At 49.3% G+C, this 22,467-nt stretch overlaps 1 protein-coding gene across 9 annotated transcripts in view; it reads right to left on the reverse strand.

Annotated features, from left to right (window-relative positions):
* ptpn12 (protein tyrosine phosphatase non-receptor type 12) overlaps positions 1-19,861 on the reverse strand; it is a 52,455-nt gene extending 32,594 nt beyond the window's left edge. For all 9 annotated transcript variants that reach the window (XM_061251501.1, XM_061251509.1, XM_061251508.1 and 6 more), the window contains exon 1: positions 19,478-19,861. In XM_061251501.1, coding sequence (XP_061107485.1) covers positions 19,478-19,576 — 99 coding nt within the window. In that variant the 5' untranslated portion in view covers positions 19,577-19,861. The remainder of the gene's footprint in view (positions 1-19,477) is intronic.
* Positions 19,862-22,467: the final 2,606 nt, after the last annotated feature.

The following is a 22,467-nucleotide window of genomic DNA, read 5'->3' on the forward strand; positions in this document are numbered from 1 at the left end:
CGTAACAATGTGCCCCACAGCGCCGAGCGGCCCACCCTCCTCGCCCCAACCCCAGGCCCCGCCGAGCGCGCTCAGTCAAGACACGGCCCAGCGCCCACATCACACGTCCCCGGCCCACGGGAGACAGGAAGCAGAAGCCCCCGGCTCACAACCGCACAACGCCCCCGCAGGTGACTTCACTGAGGCCTGAAGGGCGGATTTAAAGTTTCGTCACACGACCCCTTCCGACGAGCGCCATCGCGGCAGAAACAAAAGTGTCGCACAATGTTCGCCTTTTGTACTCCGGCGGGGGGGGAAGGTTCTGTCGTGTCTATGGCAACAAGACGCCAAACTGCCGTTTACATTCGTGACATCATCGCAGCGCCCGGTGTGAGAGAAAAAAAAATGAAAATAAAATAAAAACTATGCATTCCATAACAGTGAATATAGGTGTTCCATGATCTGGCTGTCCAATCAACACTGCGACAAATGTTAAAGTTGTCCATAACATCACAAAAACTAAATTCTACAGTTGCGCAACACCGTCACGCAACACTTTTTTTTCAGTTGAAAATGTCATTTGTCATACGCCACTTGTCGAAAGCATAAACGAGGCTTAAAGCTACACCGTCTGTCAGGTCACAACCCCCGAATCAGAGAAAGTCCATTCTTCAGCACTATTTACTGAGGCAAATAACACGAAAGCCACGTACGAGGTTTCAACCGGGTTTGTCCTGACGGGATTACAGCGGCAGAGTTCAACCCAAACTGTGGAGCTGGGGGGTTTTTTTAGAGAATGATAGCATCTAAGACAGAGAGACAGAGTCGGTCTCATGCAGTGCAGCGACAGACAGAGTAGCTTTATGCTACAGCGATACAAATATTCTCGCCGTGCCAGTGGAGCAAACTGACATTTTAAAAACTGAACACTTAGTGCAGAGAGGACCAAAGTGAGAGATGGAGAGAGACAGGGAGGAGGAGAGAGGGGGATGGCAAGAGAGAGTAACTGACAAGGAGAACGAGAGAGGGGGGATGGTGAGACAGAGTAACAGAGAGTGAGTGGTGAGGAGAGAGAGTGAAAACATTTGTCTGATCTCTCCCATAACACACAGCCTAACCTACTTTCCTCTCCGTAGCTAAATAAGTAAGCACTCGTGTTTTCCCTTTTCCTGAATAATTAAAAGAAAACATGTCAGCTGCACGTTGTGCATGCTCCTCCTCTTTTTTTTTTTTAATCTTGTTTTTTTAATTGGCTGAGCAGCGTTGTCCCGGCAAAGCCAAGCAGAAGCATTGCACAGCATCTCCATGGAAACTGTGAGGTGGCCAAGATTCTGGTGCCCGGTGCCGGCGGCAGCACTGGTGAAGCCCTCGGGTCACCTCGCTAGCAGGGCACACGCACACGCACACGCACACGCACACGCACACGCACACGCACACGCACACGCACACGCACACGCACACACACACACACACACACACACACACACACACGCTTGAGGACACACGCCCTTGCAACACATGCACACGGGTGCATACACACACACACACACACACGGGCACAGCCGTACGCCTCCTTCGAGGCAGAAATAGGTCACCCTCCTCCTCCACAGGCTGCGCCCCCCTGCGTGAAGTCAGAGCCGCAGTGGAGAGGTTAGCAGGGCGGAGAGCCCCACCCCGGCACAGCAGCCTGAAGGCCTGCAGGCCCCAGCCCCCTGCCCCCTGCCCCCTGCCCCGGAGGGGAGGAAGAACAGCGCAGGGCAGGGTGGAGACGGAGCGGGAAAGAGGGGGAAACGGGAGAGTAAACACAGAGCACAGATCTGGGTCTCAGTCCTCCTCCCCGGGGACCTTGCGGGACCTCAGGAGCACGGCGGGAAGCGGCCGCCATTTCACCCCACGCACTGCGACAGGAAGTGAGGGGACTGCCCCCACACTGACGGAACGGCCCAATCAGGCGAGCCGATGAGGAAGAGACGCCTCAGAGTCGGTCTGTGTGTCTCTGAGCCCCGTCTCTGTTCTACATCACCAGCGCGTGTGTGCGAGTATGTGAGTGTGTGAGCGTATACGTGTGTGTGTGTGTGTGTGAGAGTGTCTGAGCATGTGTGTGATCGTGTGTTTGTGTGTGTGTGTGTGAGTGTGTGTGAGTGTCTGAGAGAGAACTGAGGAACAGCTCATACAGGGACAGCCATTACAGGGCGTAACACACTGACCCAGCAGGGAGAGCCATTACAGGGCGTAACACACTGACCCAGGAGAGAGAGCCATTATAGGGCGTAACACACTGACCCAGCAGGGAGAGCCATTACAGGGCGTAACACACTGACCCAGCAGGGAGAGCCATTACAGGGCGTAACACACTGACCCAGGAGAGAGAGCCATTATAGGGCGTAACACACTGACCCAGCAGGGAGAGCCATTATATTATTGTAAGTATGTCTTTGATTTTATGTATTGGAATGTGAACACATTTATTTTATCTTTTTTAAAAGCATAAAAAATAAGGAAACATAAATGCTAAAATATATAGGGCTCTGCCCAAAGAATGTAATGGAGGCAGTGTACTGTCCACATGTAATTGCCGTTCTACCTACATGCAATCAGGGAGAGACTATAATATTTACGTTGTCATGAGAATGAAAATTCCCCGAAATTACAGGAAACTGCTGAACATTACCGAAAATTCCCAAAAGTTACCCAGAAGATTCCCTCTCTTTCCAGCCCAACACAAAGCCAGCTAGCCTATGAATGAGCTAGAGTTTTACTCACATCCGTTCTCCTCCCCCCCCCCTCTCTCTCTCTCTCCCTCTCCCTTTCTTTCTCCCTCTCCCTCTTTCCCTCACTCACTCGCTCACACACTCTCCCTCTCCACACCTCCCTCACAGCACTGTGTGCTCAAGGTGTACTTCAGCCAAAGTACAGAGAGCGCACTTCCTGCAACACCCCAGTCCTGAGCCCCACTGCGGGGGCAGGCCGCTGGCTGAGCCCAGCCGCTTTCATCCTGCTGTGATGTCACAGGGACAAGCCCGTGGCGACACGCCGGACCGACCAATCAGAGGTCAGTCACAAACCGGAAAGGACCAATCAGGAACCAGCAAGCCAAAGGAAGAAGTGGCTTTTCCCTGCATTCTTCCTGAGGAAAGACAAATGTTGTATTTCCTGCACAGCAAAGAGCTGTTAGAGTGAGCCGGTTACAATAACACAGCTTTGCTTGTGCACAGTAGCACACCTACTAAGGTCACCCGAAAATACTGGAACATGTAGCATTTCTACATTTATTAAACTGCAGGCTAGTGTAGGCCAGTTACCAATGCCAAGCGAGCATATGAGCACTCATCCAGGAAAGGCACATAAAAGGACAGAGCTTTTCAGCCTCGTCAGTATTCAAAGTATTTCACAAGAAGATAAAACAAGAAGTCACTACTTTATCCGGTGTGAGGTCACAGAACCGTTCTGGAAGGAGCTAACACACAAACACAACAACGTGCCCCATGTCGCTGGGACCTCGAACAGATCCCACCGCCCCGCCCTTTCAAACCAGGCCGTTCTGCAACACCCCGCATTCCAGGACAACTTTCACAACCGTGGGTTACCGCTGCCCGTCAACCAGACACAGGCCTCAAAACACACGACCGACATGTCTGCCTAAATTTAAAAAAAAGACAAAGCAAAGATGACTCATTCTTGGCATGAGACAAGAAATTAATTCCACATTGTTTAATTACCAGGTACACCCACCCCAGAGGAACCAATGACTGACTGAGTTCAGCAACAACACTAACCCCATAGCAGTAGTTAATGTAGGTCACTGCAGCACGTGTGTGTGCGCGAATGTGTGTGTGTGTGTGTGTACACCTATTACTGGGCGTGCACATTCCTACCATTCTCTCATTCCCTACTTGGTGGTGGTGGAGGAGAGTGAACACAACAGTATTTTAGCATCCTCGTGATCTATCAGCTCACAATGAAACCGAGATCATCGGTTTGTGGATGCGTTTCTCGTGTCGGAGGCGTGCCGTGTACACGTCTCAGAACTACAGTCCCCTGCTCCTCCACGGGGGTACCAAACCGAACTATAGGGTGGAGCCAGCAGTCCTGCACATCAGCAGTTGGTCAACTGCAAACTTCCCGTGAATTTATACACCAAGCTTGTGTCAGGAAGTAATTTTATAAAGTGATGCAGATTTGTGCGAGAATTTCTCGAAATAGATCGATTACTGGCATTTAATATAGCGCTTTTTCCCCTACACAAAGCACTTTACAGTGAGGAGGGGGAAACCTCATCGTTGTGGTTCTCCAAAGTTTGGCAGAAACAGAAACAGAAACACATCAGGGAACTTCCGAGGTTCCCGATAGTTCTGGCTATGGAAGTTCTATGAACAGTATTGTGCAATGGTGTACGGGCGCTGGAAGTCTGAAATAAACCAGAGTAGTTTCAAAGTGAAGAGCGTCTGTGTTGTTCTGCTTGAGTGCTGCCACACGCTAATGTGTGAAGTGCACTGTGGGAATACCCTGCAGACACACATCTGGAGGAGGAGCGGCTACTGTCAGAGCAGAGGAGAACATGTGGGGACAGGACACCAGCACAGGAGAGAGACACTCTCTCACACTCTCACACACTCTCACACACTCTCTCTCTCACTCTCTCACTCTCTCACTCTCTCACTCTCTCACTCTCTCACTCTCTCACTCTCTCACACACACTTTCACTCTCTCACACACACACACACACTCTCTCTCTCACACACACTCACACTCTCACACACACTCTCACACACACTCTCTCACACACTCTCTCACACACTCTCTCACACACTCTCTCACACACTCTCTCTCACACTCTCTCTCACACACTCTCTCACACACTCTCTCACACACTCTCTCACACACTCTCTCACACACTCTCTCACACACTCTCTCACACACTCTCTCACACACTCTCTCACACACTCTCTCACACACTCTCACACACTCTCACACACTCTCACACACTCTCACACACACTCTCACACACACTCTCACACACACTCTCACACACACTCTCACACACACTCTCTCTCTCACACACACACACACACACACACACACACACACACACACACACACACCCACACACACACACACACACTCTCTCTCTCACACACACACACACACGGTTAAAGGATCTGTAGTCTCGGTGGCCAGCCCCATTAGGGTTCTGACAGACATTCCCCACCACTAGCCTGTGAGCCCCACAGCGCTACAATCCCCCCTCCCCCCCCCCCCCCCCCACAGTCTGCGTGCCCTGGGTGCGCGTGGGCCGGAGTGGGGGCATCTCGCTGCATACCATCACCGCATGAGTCAGCTCAAATCCAGCCTGGAAGGGGAGGATTTGGCAAGAGGCTTTAAGCACCATGTTCCGCAAAGTGCCACTGGACATTTTGCAACAGCGCGCGATGTTGCCATCGCACGTTTGAATGCCCTGCGGCGTGCACTTGTTGGCCCACATCAGGACAGGCCTAGAGGTGCTGGCGCCCCTCTGACAACTCTTACACAACAGACTGACTCATCTCCACACTACAGGGCGAAAACGATTTCTGCTCCTGCCACCTCTTACATTTAACCGCTTGATCGCAAAGTCTTCTCCAACTTCATGTTTATCACTACACAGGCGTCTTTGACCAATCCCACCACCCCACCAAAAAATCACTAATCAGGGCTCCACATTGTTCCATTTTTGCAGCATTCGCTCCTGAATTGTGCTGGATGCCAGGCAATTAGTAAGATGATTTAGGAGCACATCTACCAATTGGGTGCATTGGTGTGCTCCTAACTTCTTCACCTGAGACACGTGAGATAGCATAACATACGAAATGTTTGCGCAGAGCCCGGCTAACGTAAGCCACCGTTTCCAGTGCGAGCGCGGTTGAGAAAACGGCTGGAGGATCCCTGGATCCACACATACTCTCTCTGTTCAGGGCCCCCAAACTGCACATGCTCTTAAACACACAGACGGGGGGGGACACACACCTGTACCAATGCCTGGTGTCTCTGCAGCGGAGGCCCAAGCAGGCCTGCGGGGGGGGCTAGGGCCGGGCAGGTGGGAATATGCAGGCGCTGGAGCAGCCCTGCTGGACAGGGCCCGAGCGAAGATAAACAGATCTTAACTGCGTCCGGAGTTACCGGCAGCTGGGAGCCCAAACAGATGGAGCCACGGCCACGCCACGTTCCATCTGTACATCAGCGCCACGCTGGGGTGGCTGGCCACAGGACAGGTGGGTGCTGCTCCCCCCCCCCCCCCCCCCCGGATGGTCTCAGCATTGGGGTAGCGAGAAGCCCCAAATTACCGGCTCCCTCCGCTTCCAGTGTGAGGGCCGGGTGCCGTGAGAGAGCTGGCAGCCCACGGCGTGGCTTCACTACGAACAGCCCCCGGCCACCTCCGCGTGAGCCCAGCAGCTCCCTGCTCCCGCCCTGGGGCCGGTCCTCCTCTCAGCGGCGGACAGACAGGAAGGAAGAAGCCCTCTGCTCTGCCCGCCATCTCTGTTAACTGTACCCATGGCAACGCCCCTCCACGACAGGCACCGCTCGGCTCCTCCCCCGCCCCGCTGGGGGGACGGGGGGAGGCCCACCCTTCAGAGTCAACATCAGGAAGTAACAGCGGCGTGAATCACTGCCCACATTCAGAGCAGGGCTCAGCCCAGCCAGCCGAACCACGAGAGCCCCTGTCCATTACGGACACCGCGACCAGTTACTGAACATTTCAAAACATACAGTATGTACGTTTTATAAATTATGAACAAACAAAAAACGTTCCTCGCCTTTATCATGAAAGAACAAGATCACTGATACTTCTCTGAGACTACTTTCATGGTAAAAGAGTGAAGCCGCACAAATCTTATTGCAGTGAGTCATTACCGGCACAGACGCCAAATTCCACACTGCGCTTCAGGGGTCCAGGCGAAAATAAACAAAGGAAGTGAGATTCAGCGATCGGAGCACTGGGAGCCGGGGAGCCGGGGAACGCGGGAAATCGATGTTGAAGGCGGAGGAGGGCCGCAGAATTGGGCAGAACAGCAGCACCTGAAAGAAGCTAGGCGGGCCGGGCCAGGTCTGAGCCGAGCAGCTGGGAGTGGGGGAGAGCGGGCGTTTGGGGCGTGAGGAAACGGACCGCAGGTTGTTTTTAGCCACAGGAAGGTGGCGGCGGTGCGGTCTCGGCCTGCCCGCACTCCGCAGACACAAAGGCCCGTCTGTGGCCCTCGTACCTGGCAGGGCCGCCTGGGAAGGAGGGGGGGGGGGGCCACAGGAAACACCTGCGGGGGGCAGGGGGCCGTGCACAGAGGCTGATTGTGACGGCGTCACGCGCCCGTTCCCCAGGCGAGACCACAGGCCACACAGGCCTTCTGTCACACAGGGCCCCACGCAGCCGGCTGCAGCCGCAGATTTAACACGCAGGGGAGAGGAGGGGTGCAGTCTGTACTGAGCCATTAACAACCAACCCCCCCTGCACCACCGTCTCTATCACTTAGACTGCCTCCTCTCTGACGGAATAAAAATTCGATATGAAAAACACAAAAGGAGAGTCGACCGACTGCGCTCCTTTTTCAAAAAAAATTATGACCGACAGGAAGTAAGTACTTCAACGCTGAACACACACGTTATACATACACACACACTGCATACACATAAAACACACACACACTGGTGTAAGATGCACTCAATTCTTGGCCCCTCTCAGCATTCCCTCACACACACACCTCACACCTCACACCACACACCTTCTACACACACGCCAGCAGCACACTGAGAATCAGGCATCAAGCAGCACCCAGGGGTGAGATCGAGAGCCAGTCTCAGCCCTCAGGAGACTTAGAAAGCTTAGAAGTTTATGCAGTTAAACACTAACAATACTGCTACGTCGTTCAGAACCACAGTTAAACGAATAATACTGCCACATTATATTCATAACCACATGAATACGTTAATAATACGGTCACATCAAGTTCAACGGCAAAGTTGAGCCCGACTATACTAATACAGGAAGACACTCTAGCGTGCGTGTGAATGTGTGAGAACATGCATGCAAGTGTGCGAGTGTGAACAACACACACATTTGGGAGGACCACCATGTGAAAAGGCAGCTCCTGGCAGGAAAACCAAAGCTAAAAATAAGAAAGAAAAAAAAAAACACGGCTCGGCATGAGAGGACAGGGAGAGCAGCCCCGCGGAGACCAGCAGAGACCAGCAGCCCCGCGGAGACCAGCAGAGACCAGCAGCCCCGCGGAGACCAGCAGAGACCAGCAGCCGGGGCAGGCCGCTCATCCAGGGCTGCTGCCTTGGCGGAGGGGATAAACATAGGCGGGTAAAAACAAAGAGTGCTGTGAAAATGACAGCGTGCGAGGCGGGGGAGAGACGTAACGGACAGCAGAGCGGCCCTCCGCCCCCGGCTGGGTGACTGGGCTCGCCCAACACAGGAAGGGGAGTCAGGAGGGAGGAGGGGGGAGCGGGTAAAAACCACCGCCATCCAGTCCACTGGCTCCGTGTCTCTGCCCTACACAGGGGGAGCAGGGTGTGTGTGTGAGACAGGGTGTGGGTGTGGGTGTGAGAGAGAGAGTGACAGAGCCAGTGTGAGAGAGCCAGTGTGCGTGAGTAGTATATGAAGGAGTGGTTACAGTTCAGGAGCACCATGCCCTTTCAGGAGTGAAGGGCACAGCATGATGGTGCCGTCAGAAACACTGCCATCATATACTGTGCATATTAAAAGATGCTTCTCTGTCAAGGCCTCTCGTTTCTCGTTTGGTAACAGGTTGTCCCCTATGCGGAAACAGGACACGCACGCGCACGCACGCGCACGCACACGTGAACATGACCTCTACTAAAGAGTGTGGCTGGTGTGTGTTCTCCTGAGTCACGCTCTCCCCCTGTCCCCAACCCCTGCAGCGTCTTCTGTCTCCCCCAAAAACAGGGCCGGAGCCATACACAGGGGAGAGACTGCAGTAAAGGCTCCCGCTCTCTCCCACTGGCAGACAGCGCACTGCAGGCACTCACGAAAGGAGAGCCATAAACCAGCATCCGCTGCCGGCGGCGTTCCTGGGATTAACCATTTTTCAGGGGCTGGCTTTCTCCACCGACCCAAGGAGAGAGACATCCGGCTGGATCCCAGACGGAAGCATCAAGGCCCGGGGGGGTCAGTCTGCATGCATCTTTGTACAAATGTACAAATAAATGCAGGTGTGAACCGTTCCTCACAAAACAACAGCATGTTCACTTGGCAATGCGTGAACTTCGCTAAAATCTGAACGCTTATTTGAATCACGAGTCAGTCACAGACAAATGCTACACAATGCAGACCAGCGCAGACCAGACCAGCGCAGACCAGACCAGCGCAGACCAGACCAGCGCAGACCAGACCAGCGCAGACCAGACCAGCACAGACTAGACCAGCGCAGACCAGACCAGCGCAGACCAGCGCAGACCAGACGGCCCTTCAGCCGCACTGCGAATCCGAGTTTTTTCCGCTCACGTCCGGCCTCGTTCGCAAAGCCCGGTAAGGGATGTGGGCCGAGACGGGGGGGGGGAGGAAGCCCGTGGGCCCCCCGGCTGACAGCGGGGCCCGGGAACCGGGGCCGAGCCGGCCTCTCCGCGGCGCTGCGCGGCACTAATTAGCAGGAGGCGGCGTTAGCGCTCATTTACGCAGAGCCGCGAGCGAGCGAGACGCGGAGCGGCGGGAAATGAGAGGGCTCCTCTCTCTGAGACCGGCTGCTCGCAGGCGCTGAGGGAAAGCAGATGTGGGCCTGAGCCATACATCCCATAATCCCCCTCATCTCGCCCCGCTGCCGGGGGGCGGACAGACATCCCGCACTCTGCCAGCATCTGCCCCCCTCCTCCGAGTCAACAACAGGATTTACACACAGACGCACTGTACGCCCTCCCCCCTCCCACACACACACAGGCACAGGCACACAAAGACAACATAACCCCACACCACACATACACACACAGGGAGACACACAGGCACACAAAGACAACATAACCCCACACCACACATACACACACAGGGAGACACACACAGGCACACAAAGACAACATAACCCCACACCACACATACACAGGCACACAAACACAACATAACCCCACACCACACATACACAGGCACACATAGACACAGGGACACAGGCACACATAGACACAGGCACACATAGACACAGGGACACAGGCACACATAGACACACAGGCGCGCGCGCACACACACACACACACACACACACACACACACACACACACACACACACAACCAGTCATTCTCTGTTGTTCAGAGGCATTCTTCCCCTGACATCACTTCCTGTGCGTTATAATTATCAGCGGGAGTTGGGAACTGGCTCTGGGAATGTTCTGCTTTACTGGGTCAGCTGTCATTACCTTAAACTCCCCACCAACACAAAGGCCTCAGACAAACGCCAAATCACTCAAAGCACAAAATTCCTCTCAGCTCAAGGTCAAAAAACTGCATTCAAGCTACTGTACTGAAAACAAGCATGTGTGTAGGCAAAAATAATATACAGAAAGGCTATTCATTAGCCACATGAAATCAAACTTCCAAAATTTGGAGGCACATGCTTACTAAATTTAAAAAAAAAAAAATTTAATTAAAAAAAGGCATGCAAGAGAACTGAGCTGGTCAGACCAGGCCCATAGGCATCGGACAGTATAGCATTCCAGTTACTGAAGACACGTTTCTGTAGATGATAAAATAATATACATAACAGCTGTTCATCAGCAACATGACATCCATCCATTGGAGTCAAATGCTTCATAAAACAATAATAATAATAATGATGATAATGATAATAAAAACAGAAATATATTTTTTTTTTAACCAGGGGTGAAGGGCGTAAGGACTACGCGAGTCCCGGGCCACGGTTCTGAGACCCCGTCGTCACGGTAGCGGGTCTCGGCGGTAAGCAGCGCGGGCCGGGCTCGACGGGGGAACAGTCGGCCGTGTGAATGACTGACGCTCGGCACCGCGGGCCGCCCCCGGCCTCCGAAACGCAGCGTTACCCCAGCGAGCGCTGCTGCCGCGGGACTCCTCATCTCCAGCCGGCGCACGGTCACACCGACCACGCTTTCCTCACGCGGGCCGCTCAGGTGCCTCGGTACGAGCTGCAGCCCTGGCGCTTATTGAAAAGAGCCTTCTGAAGACAGCCTGTTCAACTACGCGCACACACCACACACACACGCACGCGCACGCGCACGCACACGCGCACGCGCACGCGCACGCGCACACACACACACACACACACACACACACACACACACACACACACACACACAGGCATGATATTTTAAACAAAAATAAAAAGTTGTTTACAAATAGGATGTCCTAAAACTGGAATTTCAAATGATGCTCTTTAAAATGATGCTCACACAGCCGGACACACACACAGCTACAGACAGACGTGATATTTAAAACAAAAATAATTAGTTGCGTTATTTACAAATAGGATGTCCTAAAACAGGAATTTAAACCCTATAACAGCACATTAAAATGATTCTCAAGTCCCATTAGAAGATGCAAGAATAGATTAAACTAGAAACAGTGCCCTGTTTCTCATAAAGTGAAAAACACCAAGGCCAACGCTAACCCAGACCCGGGCCTATCACAACATACAGCATGTAATATCACGGATTAAACTGAACCCAGGTACTGGACAAATAACGTCCCATGGCTACTTAAAAATAAATATAGGCCTACGGTTCCCACATTACAGTGATGTCATCGGACGGCACACCTCTGCACTCCCTCTCAACTGCTCAGCAATAACAAGAGGATTCCTAACAACAAACACGATTCTGAAAATAAATAACTGACTCTCATTAAACACAATTAGGACCAATCACAAATACAAGGTGTGTTTTTATTCGGGCACCACTAGGCTAGGCTACAGAGTGAGCACATATGCCATAAGGTAACTTAATTTGTTACATGTAATGACCGGTTTCAGAAGCACTGTGTGCATACAAGCCAGCTCTAACGTTTCAGTGTCGCATTGGTTTTCGTCCAAAGACAGGCCTCCCTGTCTGACTCTGGCCCCTGATTTATAAATGTCATTAATGTGCCCCTGAACTCAAACAAATAAATTAAACGTGCTCCCTCGATCTCATGACGCACGCTACGTGCTCCTCACCACAACAGCAGCGTAGCCTCCCGAGGGCGAGGGCTTCTGCCAAATAAAGGCAGAAATAACCTAAAAATATACATGAGTAATAACAGAGACACTGACCGCTGCATCAACCTTACAGGCCCCCTCCTTTAATCCCGTCACCCCCGCACCCCCCAAAACTGAAGTACATCACACATCACACATCACACACCACACATCACAGACACACACAGGAGTGGCTTCGTACTGCAGTGGAAACAGTATGGCTAACCTCACGTTTCTCACTCCCACCCACGCTCAGTTCCTCTGCACCCCCGAGCAGCACCACCGGGCCCAGGGCCTGCAGCCTCCGTGCGCTCAAACAGGGCCGCTACCACATCAAGGGAAACCTGCGTAGCTCAGACTGATCCGTGCCGAGCATCCAGCAGTTCATCGGTCACGTACCGGAGACTAACTGTGTTCATCCAGGAGTTCATCTCACGTACCGGAGACTAACTGTGTTCATCCAGGAGTTACTCTCACGTACCATAGACTAACTGCGTGCATCCAGGAGTTAATCTCACGTACCAGAGACTAACTGTGTGCATCCAGGAGTTAATCTCACGTACCAGAGACTAACTGTGTGCATCCAGGAGTTAATCTCACGTACCAGAGACTAACTGCGTGCATCCAGGAGTTCATCTCTTACGTACCATAGACTAACTGTGGGGTGCAGAGCAGCCATGCTTCGCAGACCAGCTGACAGACTGGTGAAGGATGCTGGGATTGTAGACCCCCTGGAGTGTCCCTCATCAGAGCAGCTGTCTGTGAGTCACTGCAAGCAGCATGTGCACTCACTCCCACACGCAGGCACGCAAAGACCCAAACAGTGTGTGTGTGTGTGTGTGTGTGTGTGTAGGCTTCTGACGTGCAGCAGCTCACCGTGAGCCCAGTCCCAGCACAGAGCCCTCACACCCCAGTGTACACGTACTCAGCTAAAGCCACCGACTAAGTAACCCAAGATCATCTCAATGGCCTCTCTCAGAGCGGAGAGCACAAACCACAATAACCACATTTACACAGCACACGCTCCCAGGATTTCTCTCTTTTTTTCTCCTTCTTCTTTTAACATCCATTTTCATTTTCATCTTTCATAACCAACCATCGCGGCCCAACCTGACAACGGCACGGCCTAGTTTCCCCCCCATCAGTCAGTGCCTGACAGTGCGATCGCACCCATTCCGGGACATTCCGCACTGTGCGCACGCTCCCCACTGCAGAACCGGAGGCAGCGCGCGCACGCACGCACGCACAAAAGCATGCAGACATACAGAGGTACACGCACAGGCACACAATTACACACACACACACACACACACACACACACACACACACACACACACACACACAAATGAATGCAAACATACAGATATGGACACACACACACAGAAATGCATGCAGACATACACAGGCAGACAAGAATGCATCCAGAGACATACACAAGTACACGCGCACAGGCACACAATTATATACACACACACAAATGCATGCAGACATACACAGGCAGACATGAATGCATGCAGAGACATACACAAGTACACGCACATAAACAGACATGCCTGTGCACACACACACACACACACACACACACATATATCAGAAGGTGGGCGTACGGAGTGGTCTGAGTGGGCGAACCGTTGGTGGAGACAGTATGTTTGACGGCGTTATACAGCACGGTACACACAGCAGGAGAGGGGACGTTGGCGGGACCGAGCGAGGGATGGTGGAAGACTGGCAAGACCAGCCCCACCCTCCACCGGCCCTCCCCAGCAGGGAAACGGGAACAGCCACTTCTCTCACTGTCATTTCTGGAGGAACACACATCGACCACAGAAACAAAACGCGCCCTGAGACAGAACAGCATTGCAGGACCCGTTACCGAAGAGGAGAGGCTGAGCCACACGCTGCATTACCTGTACGATACGCTACAACACACAGGCACAACGAGTTCCCTACATTTGCAGCTTCTCCCCAACACGTAGAGGTCCAGACAGGGAGTCAGCCAGGCGCCCTCCACCACATCTCCACCAGCTGATTAGCTCCGTGACATTGCACATGTACTCAGCTTCCCATGCAACCGTGCAGGTAAGCAGCCACGAGGAGCAGACAGGAATGCGGAAATTGGCTTATGGGAAATGAGGTTTCTCAGCCTCTCTGACACATGACACAGAGCCCATTTTGTCTGCGATTATCTGTGTCTCCCCAGTCCACACCACAACCAACAACCAGTATGGGAAAAGGGGAATCTGGGTAATGTAGGATTCATATAGCGGTTGAGCCAAGTGGAGTCCCATTAGGCTACTGAACAGAGACAGCAATATAAAAGGGGCAGCCAGAATTTCATAAAGAAGGATATTCAGTTTTGACAGCTTCAAAAGGGCAGTGCTCACACGCAAGTCAGCAAGTTGGTGAGAACGTAGTTCTGTTTTTAAAAAATAAGCCTAAAAAAAGCATTCGCGTAACGGATCTCTCAGTGATGAGAAGGGAGGTTGAGACCAACGCAAGACTTCTTCTCGATGTATGGCCTAAACATGACACCCATGCTGCGCTACTTTATTCGATTATTAATATTACAGATTATTAGTATATTCCTGCCATTGCCCATGACCAAGGCACTGACCTGACGTTGGTCCCAGGGTGCTGCACAGTGGCTGCCCACTGCTCTGATGTAACCAGGATGGGTCAAATGCAGAGGACAAATTCCTCCACGGGGTTCGATAAAGTACATCCATCTTATCTTATCTTAATAGTGCAGGCTTAGTAGACAGCCTCATCCATTCCACAGACCTACAACTAAAAAACACTTTTTTTAAATAAATATACCATCCACCTTAAGGTTAAGTATTACATTATTACATTATTGGCATTTGGCAGACGCTCTTACTCAGAGCGACGTACAGTTGATTAGACTAAGCAGGAGACAATCCTCCCCTGGAGCAATGTGGGGTTAAGGGCCTTGCTCAAGGGCCCAACGGCTGTGCAGATCTTATTGTGGCTACACCGGGATTAGAACCACCGACCTCGTGGGTCCCAGTCATGTACCTTAACCCCTACGCTACAGGCCGCCCAGATGCTCAAGGGCACTACAGCACTGCCCCATCTTGGGTTTGAACCGTCAGCCTCCACGTGCAGTCCAGCCAGGAGGACCAGAACGGCCACACACAGTGCCAGAGCTCCCAGCAGAACTCCCAGCAGAACTCCCAGCAGAACTCCCAGCAGTGCTCTGTTATTCTGAGGGGAGAGCAGCAACACCTCTGTGGTCTCCGCCGCACCCATCCCGAAATAGCACAGCAGGCACCAGTGCAGTGCGCTTTAGTTGCTCAACTGCACGCCGCGTTTCAGAGTCATTTCAAAACCAATCTGCCCACTGGCTTTAGGTGTGACTCGTTCGAATGCGCTATGAAACGGTTTGTGTGTGAAAAGGCACCACCGTTCCTAAAAGAGCCCTCCGTGTGGCAGTTTGGGAGGGCTCCTCACTCAAAGCCATCTCGGGATGAAGGATGAAGGGGCAGTAAAAGTGATTCATATCCTCCATAAAATTTTCTTGTGTGAGACTGCAGCACCAGCACACATAACAATAAAGCATTACAATAGCTCCCAGAAAGACAGGAGATTTTCTACAAACAATCTCACTGGCCTCCTTTTCTGTCGACCAAAAAAAAAAAAAGAAAAGAAAAAAAAAAAAAAACAATGAATGAGAAATGCTGTGGAACAATTTTGGAATAACCAGTCCATGTCAGCAGGACCGCCTGTTTCCATTATTCGCAGGATTGGGGTGGGTGGCTGCAGAAAAGGTATATATCTCTATATGGACTATGAGAATGAAGTACATCATCGTGGAATTCCCCTCCAAATGGGGCTGTCCAATTGTGTGAACTCTGGCTTTGAGGGTAGGTGCCTTTCCCAGTGCCCACCCTATGCCCTGGAAAATTACCCACGGCACCCCTTAACAGAAGACAAGTACACAGTCTTGGGATAAGAAGTGTGAAATAAAAAGTTCTTAAGACCCCAAAAACTGTATAATCCTTTCCAATCTAGCTCAGCCATGGCACCTTAAAGCAAAAAATAAATAAATAAATTTAAAAAAAAAAGGATTTCCACGTGTCAAATAAAAATCGGTCAGGATGCCTGGCCGATCGACACAACACCCCTTGCATGAAGCTCGAAGCTCGAAGCCCTCCGACAGGGCTGTCACCATGAAAAGGAAACGCAGTTGAACTGCGAGGATTGTCAGGCGGGCGCACTGAGCACAGCGCTTGAGCAAGGCGACGCACAGCGGCGCACAACAGCCCCGGCTCTGTCGACATGTCTGCCGTAACAAAGCCCTTCTTCATGGGGCGGGCAGCTTCTCTCGTTTCCTCCCTTGTGGCCGGAGGAGGCTTGGGGTGGCATGCCGTCACTGCCGGGATATCTGCTTCATCAACGCCTTCCCTCCTCCCAGAGACGGGCAGAATTCTGAGGTCCAGCCCTCTCCGCTCCAGACGGATCAAAAACGCATGCACAACGGCCACTTCTCTGAGGATGTGGCAGCTCAAGGGAGCAGACGCGATCCTATGATATTAAAAAGCCGGCCAAATCCAAAATATTTAAGCAGTCATTTATTTATTTTCTCATTTATTTGTCACGTAGCTCTTGTTTACTGATCCAGGCCATTTTCTCCTGAGAGGGGTGGGCCACAATTTAAAAGGGCCGACTGTGATCTCTGACCCCTGCAAACATACAACAGCCGAAACCATTCTCAACATCGATCTGAACCCTCCAAATATTGCTGCTCCCTTGGTATTTAAGCTGTTCGATGACATTTAGCTGTCAAAAGCGCCCTCCAATTCCCGTAGCAGTATTATTGGATTTTATTTTAACGTGAGGAAACACTGGCTCATGTGGTGATAAGTGTTGGTGGGGGAAGGGTCTCGATCCAAAGACAGAAAGAAGCGTTCGAATGCAGCAGACGCATTAAACACGCGCCCATTATATGTTTTTGTTCCTGATTCTTCTCGGGAGCTACTCAGGAGGAACCAAAATGAAATATCCTGTTTGCTGCTGCGGAGTGCCTGAGGCCACGTTTTTTTTGGAGGAGGAGGGGGGGGGGGGCAAAGTCGTCCTTTGGGAGGGGAGGTGGGGTTTACAGGAGTGGATACAAGTGGTCACGAGATCAAAGTGAATAATTATCTGAAACCGTACAAATGTTGTAACTTAATGACCTCAGCGCAAGAGAAAACCAAAATACAGCCTTCATGTCGCTATTCTTGCTAACTGAAATTCACCAGCAAGCTCAGCAATTCCAGGCGTGTATGGCTCGCAAGGGAATTTCTAGCTAGCTCAAACGTGTTGTCTGGATACGTAGCTAACTTACCTCGGCAGCAAACTAATTTACATGGAAATGCAAGCATTGTTTAAATAGAGTTCAATTTCGGACAACCGTAAGTGCTGTACGTGGCCCCTTTCCAAAATCCTCAACTAACCCACTTCCCGTTCGACATCCTAACTCGCTGCGGCTCCAACGCCCCAATTCCTTGCGCAACATCCGCAAACTCGCTCGCTAGAAATTTGCCCAATCCCCACTGGCAACTAGGCTAGCTAGCTAGCTACTAAATGCTAGCCATCACCAAGGAATCATCATTACCTATACTTAGGAATCATAAATCATCCGGCGGATTTAAAATGCTAACGTATAGGGGTGTATGTGGGCAAGTAGAACCAGTAAACAAAGAAACTGTCGTTTGTCTGAGCAGGATAATATTGGCGATGTGAGCTGTCACAAAGTCAGCTAAGTTAACTTAATGTAAAAAGCTAGACTAGCTGGTTATGGATCTAGCCACAACGGTTTGCTAGCTAGCTAGCAGTTAATTTTAGACTAGGTATATCTTAACGGTCGTGTGTACACGGACAGGCTAAACTAACTTAATGTTATAATTTCCAAAATAGTTGATAGTGTAGCTAGCCTAGCTTGCATGCGTTAGCTAATTAAGACAAATCACGAGACAAAACAAAGCGAAACAGCTAAGACTTGAGAGAGAACCTGTTTAAATAGGTTATTCATAGCTAAATTTTTATTTTTTATTAAACGATTTATTTCCGTGCAAAAACTAGGTGCAGTACTGCACCTAGTTTTTGCACGGAAATAAATCGTTATCACAAAAGTAGAAACCGTTAACTAGCTAGCAGCCTACTCAATTAGCTAGTTATCCCGTTCTTATTATCTAGAAAACGGTCACTTAGCTATACGTTAATCGCAACATCAGCAAAACTAACGTTATGACATTTAGCTATCTTGTGAAACTATAGCCTCTGCACAATATTATTCTTGTATTCTCCACAGAATCAAGCAATGCAGACTAGCTAAATGGGCAACGATGTTGACAGCGAGTTCTGTTATTTACACAGCTACCAAGCTAAAGATAGCTAACAAGCTAAAGATCTGCCAAATAGACAACAATGCTAGTTGCATTGATAACAAAATATCAATTTTTACATGCGTTCGTTTAATTTTTAAACCACTGGAATTAACGTTACGCCACATATGATTGTTCATGTTCTATTAACTAGACTAACGTTAATTTATCCCAGTAGATATATTGCACCACCACAGTGAGCCCAAAGTATCGATATGTGCATTAGTTTGCCAGAACAGCTTCCAGTGTTAGCTATCTGTAAAACAGTCATTTGATACCCCCTCCAGAATCTCCGCTATGAACAACACTATATTAGCGCTATGGATGGAGCCAAACATGACTGGAAAAGAATGCAGCTATCCTGTTAGTCGCTTACAGCTCCTCGCTGGCTTGCGAGGTTACAACTAGACCTGTCGTAATCAAGACATCGATTATCGGTCTTCAGTGAAGATGTAACGCTAGCTAGCTGTAACAAAACGTTAAGGAACTTGTCTAACACTCAGGAATATAACTATGGTGTTGATCGCGTCACGCAATGTGGCAGCAAGCTAGCCAAAATGCGAGGCTAGCTTTGGGGCGAAGAACTAACGTTAGCCACCTAAAGCTTTGAGTAGACAATGTTAGGCCGCGCTAAAGCCTGGTGGAAGTGAAATGGGAGCCTGTGGAAGGCAGAAGCAGCGTGTATTCTTCACACCCCCGCCTCCCAGGATAAAGAGTAGGGAACGCTCTCACTAAATGAAAAGCATCAGCTGAAAACGAAAACAAAGCAGGCCAAATGCTTTGAAAATAAAATGTGATAGCAAGTCTAGGTACAGGCGCGCAGCTAGCTGACGTTAATCTGTCAACAATGTTGCAGTGCTTATTCAAGCTAGCTATCTTGCTGGCTAACCGGGAACATGGGTTGTAACAGCCAAGTGTGAGGCTGTCTGCTCTCACCATGAAGTCACTGCCGAAGTTATCCTCTCCTCTCTGGTCCCCGGTTCGCATGGCATGAACCCCTTGAATGAACTTCCTCAGAATATTCGCTTGGTCCATCTTTCAGGCCAGCGTGTGCCGCGGCTTTCCCACGGTAACTTAAACGAGTCCACTAAGGAAAATAAAATAAAGAATAAATAAATAAATATTTTTTAAATCCACCGAGAATCACTCCCACATGTTCACCACCCCATGTTCGTGTCGTCCTATGTAAGAAATAATCCAAATAGACGCTTTCCACTCGTATATATTAATGGATAATTCAAGAATAAAAAAAACCATAAAACACGGATCCACTTCTCACACACTCCTAGCTTCTACATTCACTAAACTCAGACACTAAACTAGTAGCTGGACCGCCCAAAAGCCGCTACGAAACATGACCGTCCCTAGATTCCGTTCTTCAGTCTAATTGGACAGCAGCTGAGATTTCTTTGGCTATAATTGGTCAGCCTTTATGTCAGTCAAAGCATGACCCCCCTGTGCGTTCTTTTGTACTACAGATCAAATGGATAGCGCGCACGTCAATCACACAGTCGGCATTAGTAGAAGCTTATTGGTAGAGCCTGATGTGAGCACGATGTCCCACCTGAAATGCTCCTCTTGTTTGAAGCATTCTGTCCTTAGGGCAAGAGAATTGACGGGATGTAATGGGGAAATAACTGAGGGATAAGATGTCAGGCATTCATGAAACGCCATCTCCTGTATGTCAGCTGAGTTTGTAGTTTATTTACATCGTATAGCTAATTTATAAAATGGTTGAATCCCAGCGCTGTCATGCACTATTATTAGTTAGATAATACCACGTTAGGAGAACAAATAAAGTGCTCTGTTTTAGGCTTTTATTTTGCAACATATTAGGGTCGTCTGTTTGATGCCATAGTAACATACTCGCTAGAAGCTATTTGGGAAAGGAATCCGACATAAGTGTGCTCGTTTCATACTTTACCATGTCTCGAACGTAACTTTATTCGGTATAGCGGAGGGTCTGTTCTCTAGTTAATTACAAGCGAGAGCTAAAACACAGAAGTAACAATGTACATCTGACTGTATCCTATAGAAGGGCTCGCCACGTGGATCAAATGTCTGAATAGTGACGTAACAACCCCACCCAGTCTCCTCGTTGTCAGTCGTGAATTACAACATCTATTTGTTTGCCAACTCACTTCTTGGCCATTTCTGGGCAGTGGTCTGTATAGCGATGTTATTTCTTCTTAATTCGTTCAATTAGCAATAAAGTTAACAGTAAATTCATCTGAAAATGGGGGGCCACAAAGCAGACGTTTCTCTGAAATGGTAAAACATATAAGCCTGTAAACAAAAGCTGATTGTCAGTACTTTTGTCTCATATTTATTTCAATCTCAAATCCAAATGCCTTAAATTTCTATGATGCAAAAGTAACGAATTTCCCTGTATTTTTAACATACTTTGGAGCGCACTAAATATAGGCTATGCAATGTGTTTGCGTGTGTCAGCACGTGTGACTGTGGGTGTATTGTCACTCAAAGGAGGTGATTCCCAAAATGACTCGTGTAAAGCATTGTCGCGGTTTAAACATCTCAAATCTTCACAGAATCTTATCTAGTGTGTAAAATCTGATTAATCGCACAGATGCACAAGGACTACTTACTCAATACTCAACTTAGTCAATAGAGTTATTTCAGCTGTGCATCATCGTACTCCCCCAGAAAAGAAGAACTCCCGAAATAAATTCAAACCATATTAAACTGCATGTTTGTGGCACATGGGTAAATGGGAGTTTTAATGTGTTTAAATGTGTTCTGTCTGATACTGTCTATGGTACATGCAAATTATGCATTGTGAAGATTATAATTAGCTCAATGCAAATAGTAGAAAGCCTACTAGTTCCTGAGAAGTTTGATCTTTTTTCCCTTTTCTACAAAGCACAGTGACATTTTTTGAATGGCCTGCCAATTAAAAATGTCATATTATTTGTTTCAATTCAGTTTCAGCACTGTGTGCAATTGTTATGTTCGGTGATTATATTAAAGATTCCTTTTGCTTTTCTCAGATTACACGTTTCTTCACAGATGAGAAGAAGCAGCAATGTCGAACAATGCCGAGCCTGTTGCATAGCGACCATCATCCTCACATAGAGCTTTGTGTTTTTGGTGCAGTTTAGTCTAGCTTGCTCACGTTGAATAATATTATTATTCTGTCTGTGATGATTGCTGCTATCAATCGCGGATCACTTTGATAAAATGTAGATATATAAATACAATGATGGTGTACAAAATTGGAATAGAAGACACTTCCACAGAGACAAATTACAACAGAGTTCTCTGACTTATTTACTGTATAAACCAACAAACATCAATCATTTTCAATTCCATAAAGAACAAAGTAATACAATGAAAATAAATGAATTCTATATCACGATACAGTTAAGTATCACCTTGAAGAATGCTATTTGAGAAATAGTATGTAGAAGGGCTTTGTAAATCAACTGTTGCCATCTGATGTTAATGAGCAAATACATGCATGCACATATAAATGCATTGTTTGTAGCGAAGTCTTTTTTAACAAACGACATAGCTGAGAAAAAGTAATTATGTTCTTGGAGCATACATTACCGGGAGCATTGTGCTAGATTTAGTTTTTGAATTGAATCATTGCACGGCAAGAACAAAATAAAGCTTCTTTCATGATTAATTCCTTTCAGTGGCTCTCACGTCCAAGAAAGACTCAAGTAGGGCTGTACTCTACCAGCACCCAGAAAGGAGCTATCCCCCTACTTTCCTTAGGGCCTATCAATGATTACAAAACCGTCATTGAGGCAAGTGGATGGACGCAGCAGAGCCAAGCTGTCAAGGAGCCAGTTTGTTTTAAAGGGAGCCAGACTGGCCTAGCCACTAGGCCCCTTTACAGCTGAAAGGGGCACCATTAAAATTCAGAAAACGGCCTCAAAACACCTCAGCCAAAAGGAATA

Source organism: Conger conger, chromosome 8 (genome assembly GCF_963514075.1).
Source record: "Conger conger chromosome 8, fConCon1.1, whole genome shotgun sequence".
In the NCBI taxonomy this organism is placed as follows: domain Eukaryota; kingdom Metazoa; phylum Chordata; class Actinopteri; order Anguilliformes; family Congridae; genus Conger; species Conger conger.